Genomic DNA, 8,552 nt, shown 5'->3' on the forward strand with positions numbered 1-8,552 from the left:
AGTAACAAAACACAGCTTGTCATTATAAAAGAGTAGGTAGTAGTGCAATAAAAAACATTTGTTGGTTGCTCTAATAATAGTCCATGTATTGTGCTGAGATCATGTGTCAGACAGACTCGTACTCTTTCTCCCAGGCCGAGTATCTATCCATCAGACATCTGGCTGACGGTTTGGTGTGAGCAATCACCTCCAGGAAATCTGCTGTGGTCACAGTTTCTAGTTCAATAACCGGCATATTGGACTGACCTGTGAAGATGCATGGGGTAATGGAGACTGTGAATTGTGGACAAAACAGGATTTCGTGATGAAACAGCAGTTTAATGTCGTTCATAACGGGACGTGGCATATTTCTTACCTTCAATGTGATTTTCAAGGGCGTCAAAGATTTTTCGTACAGGTCTCATAGCGGCCTCCTTACACACTAACCTGATATCTGACCCAGAGTAACCTCCTGTCTCCTGAAATACCAGGACATGAAAATGTCAGTACCACTTATATTTCCGTCTGTCTATCTGTCTGTCCGTCCGCCTATTTGTCTACTTATCTGTCCATCTATCTGTGTGTCTGTCCTTTTGTCTATATATCTGCCTGTCTGTCTATTTATCTGTCCATCTGTTTATCTATCTGCCTGTCTATCTGCTTGTCTGTCTATCTGCCTGTCTGTCTTTCTATCTACTTTTCCATATGTCTGTCTATCTGTCTGTCTATCTATCTGTCCATCCGCCTATTTATCTATCTGTCTGTCCATCTATCTGTATATCTGTGTTTATCTATCTGTTTGTCCACCTATTTATTTACTTATCTGTCATCTGTCTGTCCGTCTATCTATTTGTCTGTCCATCTGTCTCTGTCCATCCATCCGCCCATCCATTCATCCGTCCATCCATCCGTCCATCCATCCATCCATCTATCTATCTATCTATCTATCTATCTATCTATCTATCTATCTATCTATCTATCTATCTATCTATCTATCTATCTATCTATCTACTTATCTGTCCGTCCGCCCGTCTTTTTGTTCATCTGTCTGTCTGTCTGCCTTGCTATCAGTCTATCTATTTATCTGTCTCTCTGTCTGTCTGTCTATATTTGTCTAGTGGATGTACCTCAGTCACATGATTTCTCTCACCTGTGCCAGCGAGTCATAGTCCAGCTCTGTCCGTAGCTCCACCGCACCTGTGTTACTAACTGGAGGCAACCAATGACTGATCATGGCTTGTCTGGCAGGGGTAGACGGTAGACCCACCAGTATCCGTTTCTCCAGTCTTCTCAGCATGGCATGGTCCAACTCCCTGCAGACAAATTAGAAAGATTATAAAGAAAGCAGTAACCAAAGAAAATTATACAATTTCCTAACAGTCACTCCTCACCAAGGTAAGTTTGAGGCAGCAAGCACAAACACCAGATCATTTGAACGTGCCAGTCCATCCATCTGAACTAGTAACTCTGTCTTCATCCTTCTACTGCCCTCATGATCACCTCTTAAAGATGTAAAAGAGCAAAACAGAAATTGTGTAATTTAATAGATATATAATATGTTCTAGTTCTAGGAGTGAGATTTTAGGTAGTTTTATAATATTACTGTTAGTGAAAGTTACTAGCTCATGCTCACCCTTGGCCAACCCCTCGCTGGCTCATCACTGATTCCAGCTCGTCCAAGAAAATGGTGGATGGGGCGTGATATCTCGCCAGATCAAACAAAACCTGCGGAGAATCACAAGAAGAAGAAAATCAGTGTTCTGCTGAGCACAACTTTTCCCCCACACATCTCATAAAACAATAAAATAATGCAAATCTGAGAAAATAATGTCTCTTCTGACCCGAACTAGCTTCTCAGAGTCTCCTCTCCATTTGCTCACAATACTGGATGCAGAGATGTTGAAGAATGTTGTATTGCACTCCGTGGCTACAGCTTTGGCCAGCATCGTCTTTCCTGTGCCTGATTTTGGAGGGGCAGTCATCGCATTAAGATCATACTACACACAAAATGAGTTGTGTTTTTTATTCAGGGACTGAATATTCACACTTGTACAAATGGACCTATACAAACATAAAACAGAAACGTCAGACCTGGTGGTCCATAGAGGAGTAAACCTTTCCATGGTGACAGAATTCCAGTAAACAGCTGTGGATACTGAAAAAAAAAGGATAGACAGTTAGTGGTAAGAACTAGATGGTTGCTATGGTGTTTTAGGTGGTTGTAGGGGTGTTACTAGGTTATCTGGGTGATACTTCTAAACAGTTAGGTGATTATAAGTGTGTTGCTACACCATTTCTAAAATGTCCTAAATGTGAATGTTTTCTGAGTACTTATAAGAGTGGTGTTAGGCTGTTGCTGTGGTGCTCTGATTGTTATGGCATTGATAGATTCTTAGAGCATTATTAGGGTGTTCTAGATAGTTTGGGTGGTCACTAGGGTGTTGCTAGGCGGCTGTTAAAAGTTTTCTGAGTGCCTGTAAGAGTGGTGTTAGGCTGTTGCTGTGGTGCACTGATTGTTAAGGCATTATTAAGTTGTTTTAGTGGTTGTTAGTTGGTTCTTTAAAGTTCTGGGTGGTTACTAGGGTGTTGCTAGGCGCCTGTTAAGGTTTTCTGAGTGCCTGTAAGAGTGATGTTAGGCTGTTGCTGTGGTGCACTGATTGTTATGGCATTGATATATAGTAGTTCTTAAAGCATTATTAGGGTGTTCTGAATAGTTGCTACAAAGTTTGGGTGGTCACTAGGGTGTTGCTAGGCGGCTGTCAAGGTTTTCTGAGTGCCTCTAAGAGTGGTGTTGGCTGTTGCTGTGGTGCACTGATTGTTATGGCATTGATATATATTAGTTCTTAAAGCATTATTAGGGTGTTCTGGATAGTTGCTACAAAGTTTGGGTGGTCACTAGGGTGTTGCTAGGCGGCTGTTAAGGTTTTCTGAGTGCCTCTAAGAGTGGTGTTAGGCTGTTGCTGTGGTGCTTTGATTGCTAAGGCATTATGCTAAGGCATTATTAAGGTGTTTTAGTGGTTTCTAGTTGGTTCTTTAAAGTTCTGGGTGGTCACAAGGGTGTTGCTAAGTGGCTGTTAAGGTTTTCTGAGTGCCTCAAAGGGTGTACTCACACTAGGCACGGTTGCCCTGAACCGGGCATGAGTACGATTGTCCCCACTCCCCACTCCCCCTCTGGCCTGCTTTCACATAGGGTTTCAGCATTCGTGCCGGAGCACGCTTACGTCATTATGTTGCGATGGTTTCAGGATAAACAGGAAGAGCAACGCTCTCGCTGAACGCAAAATAGTTTACTTTGTGGATAATTATTTTAAATCGTTTGGTCCGCGGTGGTCCACAGCCCTCTCAACGCCTATTGTTAAACAGGTCTATCGCCTTTGTGGCACGGAAATTTTCACGCAATCGTGCTGCTCGTATGAGGAGGTTTTCAATTACCAGTTGAAGTGCAGCAATGACTTTGCAGCTCTGATTACGGACTACAAAAACGTTGATTACCTCACAGAAGCGTGACATCACACATCCTGTTCCGTGCTTCAGCACAGTTAGCACTCACAATGCATGCGAACCGCGCCCGAGTCCAACTGAACCGTGCTCTGGCCCACCTCTTCCAAGCGGGCCAGGGACGGCTAATTGAGCCTAGCCCGGGCACGGTTCGGAGCACTCACAATAGTCAAACAAACCGCGCTTTGGTGGTCAAACGCACTCGGGCACGTTTCAAACTGCCTAGTGTGAGTACACCCTAAGAGTGGTGTTAGGCTGTTGCTGTGGTGCTCTGATTGTTATGGCATTAATAGATAGTAGTTCTTAGAGCATTATTAGGGTGTTCTGGATAGTTGCTACAAAGTGTAGGTGGTCACTAGGGTGTTGCTAGGCAGTTGTTAAGGTTTTCTGAGTGCTTGTAAGAGTGGTGTTAGGCTGTTGCTGTGGTGCTTTGATTGTTAAGGCAATATTAAGGTGCTTTAGTGGTTGCTAGTTGGTTCTTTAAAGTTCTGGGTGGTTACTAGGGTGTTGCTAGGTGGCTGTTAATGTTTTCTGAGTGCCTGTAAGAGTTGTGTTAGGCTGTTGCTGTGGTGCACTGATTGTTATGGCATTGATAGATAATAGTTCTTAGAGGATTATTAGGGGTTTTCTGGATAGTTGCTACAAAGTTTGGGTGGTCACAAGGGTGTTGCTAGGCGGCTGTTAAGGTTTTCTGAGTGCCTGTAAGAGTGGTGTTAGGCTGTTGCTGTGGTGCTCTGATTGTTATGGCACTGATAGATAGTAGTTCTTACAGCATTATTAGGGTGTTCTGGATAGTTGCTACAAAGTTTTGGTGGTCACAAGGGTGTTGCTAGGCGGCTGTTAAGGTTTTCTGAGTGCCTGTAAGAGTGGTGTTAGACTGTTGCTGTGTTGCTTTGATTGTTAAGGCATTATTAAGGTGTTTTAGATGGTTGCTAGTTGGTTTTTATAATGTTCTGGGTGGTTACTAGGGTGTTGCTAGGTGTCTGTATAGGTTTTTTGACTGCCTGTTAGAGTTTTGTTAGGCTATTACTGTGGGTGTTACTAGGGTGTTGCTAGTCAGCTGTTAAAGTTTCTTAGCGCCTGTAAAAGTGTTGCTTGGCTATTGTTGTGGTGATCTGATTGTTATGGCATTGATAAGGTGTTCTGGGTGATTACTAGGGTGTTGCTAGCTGGGTGCTGCTAGCTGGGTGCTAAGGTTTTCTAAATGCCTGTAAGAGTGTTGCTAGGCTATCGTTGTAATGCTCTGATTGTTATGGCATTGATAAGGTGTTTTAGGTGGTTGCTAGTTGGTTTCTATAATGTTCTGGGTGGTTACTAGGGTGTTGCTAGTCAGCTGTTAAGGTTTCTTAGCGCCTGTAAGGGTGTTGCTAGGCTATTGTTGTGGTGCTCTGATTGTTATGGCATTGATAAGGGTGTTCTGGGTGGATACTAGGGTGTTGCTAGGCAGCTTTTAAGGTTTTCTTAGTAGGGTGTTGCTAGGCAATGTGTTTGTAAGAGTGTTGCTAGGCTATTGCTGTGGTGCTTTAATTGTAATGGCACAATTGTTAGTTAGCCGCTGAGGTCTTATAAATGGTTGCTAGGCTAGGGTATTTTCAGTGGAGATATCAGGTAATGTTTGCACACCTTTCTCTGAGAGCTGCCTTAGCAAAGAGCACTAAAAACAGACCATAATCAATAGTGTTTGTTGACTTCATGCTAAGGTGAATAACAAAAAGTAATATTTTCATCGACCAATTAACTGTTAGACACCACTTTATCTAATACATGAAAAGGTCCAAGTATTGATAAAACCAAGCCCAAGATGTCATTTAGCATAATGTGATGTAATCATATTCTTCATACAGTTCTTACTTTATGTGCTACAAGCCAAAATAAGCTGTGCCAGCAGAATTTCCAGGTAATTCTCTATGACAACAGGCTCCTTCACCACATGATTGAGTCGAGGAAGACAAATAACGTTTGCATTTCCTGTTTGTCAGTAGCGCATTGTGGATTTGTAGTCATCACCAGAGAGGCCAGAGATGAGCCAGATATGTGAGCGGTCAGATTGGATGGTATTCAGGTATAGATTTCATGTCATCTTAAGAAATAACCCTGAGCCCGGCTTTCCTCTAGCCTTTAGTGGAGATGTATTCAGAATCGAAGGCAGGCGGCAGCTTGAGAAATACCAAAGTGTTTAGCAGCCAAGCACCTTAATGGGGTAGACGACAGCTTCTTTGACTAATCGCTTGGCAGCCTCCAGGCCTATAATGTCGTCCCAGCGCACGTTGGGATTGTGTAAATAGATATCCTTTATGGAGAGACAGGAGAGAAAGATGAAATGGAGTGCTTCAATAATACATGTTCCACCTTCTGAATGTATCTGCACACACACACACACACACACACACACACACACACACACACACACACACACACACACACACACACACACACACACACACACACACACACACACACACACACACACACACACACACACACACACACTATATTATAAAAAAGACTGTATGCTGCTCTCTATATTTTTCATTATCGGACCTGGTTGTCCTATTTTTGTCTTTAAATGTAAAATATTGTATAATGAAACATCAAAATCAACTGAAGATGAGCTTATTTGAGACCCATCAAGATTTTTTGCATTGTGACTTTATTTTTATGACATTTTCCCTTCCAATTCTCATATAGTGAATAAAAAACCTGTAATGTTCTGCTTTTTGTTGATTTTAAAGCAAAAATAGAAATGGATGGTTGCACTCAAATACATAGTAATGCTGTAGGTGCGTGAAACAATAATCAAATGATCAAAAATATTGACCACACTCTAAATTAAAGTCTTATTAAAGTCTTATTTTAGTATAGTAAATATAAATAATACTTTATAATACTTATAAACGTATTATTTGAATTAATAAATTAAATAAAAATATTTTAATATTGAAATAATTTTAAAATACACAGCACTTCACTTTGCAAATTAGAATATACATTTTTAAAGAAGTCTCTTCTGCTCACCGAACCTGCATTTATTTAATTCAAAGAGCAGCAAAAACAGTAAACAAATTGAATTATTTTTACTATTTTAAATAACTGTTTTCTATTTGAATATATTTTAAAATGTAATTTATTTCTGTGATAAAAGCTAAATTTTCAGCATCATTACTCCAGTCTTCAGTGTCACATGAAATTTGCTGTTCAAGAAACATTTTATATTATTACTATTATTATTATCAATATTTAAAACAGTTGAGTACATTTTTTTTAGGATTTCAATAATCAGAATGTATAAAAAAAAAAAAAACTTTTGTAGCATTATATACTATACCATTTAAAAGCTTAAAGTTAGTATAACTGGTTTGGAAAGAAATGATAGAAATTAATACTTTTATTTAGCAAGGATGCTTTTATTTGTCAAAAGTGATGATAAAGATATTTATAATATTACAAAAGATTTTTTCTATTCTTCTAAACTTTCTATTCATCAAAAAAGCCTGAAAACAATTAGACTCAGCTGTTTTCAGCATAATAATAATACATGTTTTTTTTAACAGCAAATCAAAATATTGGAATGATTTCTGAGGGATCATGTGACTGGAGCTTTGAAATCACAGGAATAAATTAAATTTTAAAATATATTCAAATAGAAAGCAGTTATTTTAAATAGTAAAAATATTTGAAAATTGTACTGTTTTTGCTGTACTTTGGATCAAATAAATGCAGGCTTTAAACTGTTCAAAAACTTTTGACTGGTAGTGTATATAATTATTTTATTTATTTATTTAAAAGCGCAGTTTTCAAAATGTACTGTACTTTGTTTCGCTTTGCAAAATATGTGTGTATATATCATTTTTCTAGTAGAATTTTCACTCTGAATCTTTATTCAGTGTGTGGGCAGTAATTTAAATTCACACAGTAATTCTAAAATACAGTTTTGTCAATTCAGACTGATTTTTTGTACTGTACTAATGAGCAGTTAAGGCACTTAACTGAAAATTATATATATACAGTGCCTTGTGAAATTATTCATACCCATTCATTTTTTTCACATTTTGTTATGTTGCTGCCTTACGTTAAACTACTTTAAATTACTGTTTTTCCCACATCAATCTACACTCCCTACTCCATAATGGCAAAGCAAAAAGTAGGTTTTTAACATCTGTGCAAATTTATTAAAAATAATATGAATATTTATGCAACAGGATCTTTTCAGTTTTATATTTTTAATAAATTTGCACAAATGTTAAAAACCTATTTTTTGATTTGCCATTATGGAGTAGGGAGTGTAGATTGATGTGGGAAAAAAAAGTAATTTAAAGTAGTTTAACATAAGGCAGCACCATAAAAAATGTGAAAAAAATGAAGGGGTATGAATAATTTTGCAAGGCACTGTATATATATATATATATATATATATATATATATATATATATATATATATATATATATAAGAAGATAAAAGAAACAAACAAACAATTGTGGGGTAATGTGCTTAACTGTCATTAAAATAATATATTGCAAAAAAAAAAAAAAAGACATCCTGAAAAGGCTTCTTTATCTTAATGCTAAGTCATTTTCATTTTTTAAATATTACTTTAATGGTAAAATGTCAGACTTCATAATATTTCCCTAATAAAGCTCCAAACTGTCACACAATTGAAGTAATTTCATAAACACTGACTTACTCTGCTAATAACTGCCGCAAGTTCCCTCATGTCACTGTTCATCCCAGTGAAGGTTTCAGCAAACGCTCCTGTCACATAAAGAGATGAGGGATGTTTCAGAATTACTTTCTACACCACAACAGCTTCCAGCAGAGTTTAAGTTGCTTTGAACCTGACTGTAACACACAATTGACCTACTGAGAAATCTGCGCAGGGCAGGAGTGAGTCATTAGCGGCACCTCTAACTGCATCATGAATCAGATTCCTGTAATCAACCTGATGACCCTGATGAAGAACGAAAGTCATATGGGTTTGAAACTGCACAGTACATGATGACAAAATATTCTTTTCTGAGGCAATAAACAATCCTAGGGAGACCTTTCTCATGTGTGTTCCCTCTTCTCAGAAGAGGGA

General features: G+C 38.4%; 1 protein-coding gene across 1 annotated transcript in view; it reads right to left on the reverse strand.

Moving 5' to 3' along the window:
• Positions 1–65: 65 nt before the first annotated feature.
• The window catches only part of katnal2 (katanin p60 subunit A-like 2), a 9,077-nt gene continuing 590 nt past the window's right edge, over positions 66–8,552 (reverse strand). Inside the window, exons 2-12 of the mRNA XM_073829277.1 lie at positions 8,517–8,534; positions 8,324–8,414; positions 8,160–8,224; positions 5,669–5,767; positions 2,071–2,134; positions 1,821–1,939; positions 1,613–1,704; positions 1,371–1,481; positions 1,130–1,292; positions 356–458; positions 66–246 (exon numbers count right to left, since the gene is read on the reverse strand). Coding sequence (XP_073685378.1) covers positions 107–246; positions 356–458; positions 1,130–1,292; positions 1,371–1,481; positions 1,613–1,704; positions 1,821–1,939; positions 2,071–2,134; positions 5,669–5,767; positions 8,160–8,224; positions 8,324–8,414; positions 8,517–8,534 — 1,065 coding nt within the window. The 3' untranslated portion in view covers positions 66–106. The remainder of the gene's footprint in view (positions 247–355; positions 459–1,129; positions 1,293–1,370; positions 1,482–1,612; positions 1,705–1,820; positions 1,940–2,070; positions 2,135–5,668; positions 5,768–8,159; positions 8,225–8,323; positions 8,415–8,516; positions 8,535–8,552) is intronic.

Source organism: Garra rufa, chromosome 23 (assembly GCF_049309525.1).
Source record: "Garra rufa chromosome 23, GarRuf1.0, whole genome shotgun sequence".
Taxonomy (NCBI): domain Eukaryota; kingdom Metazoa; phylum Chordata; class Actinopteri; order Cypriniformes; family Cyprinidae; genus Garra; species Garra rufa.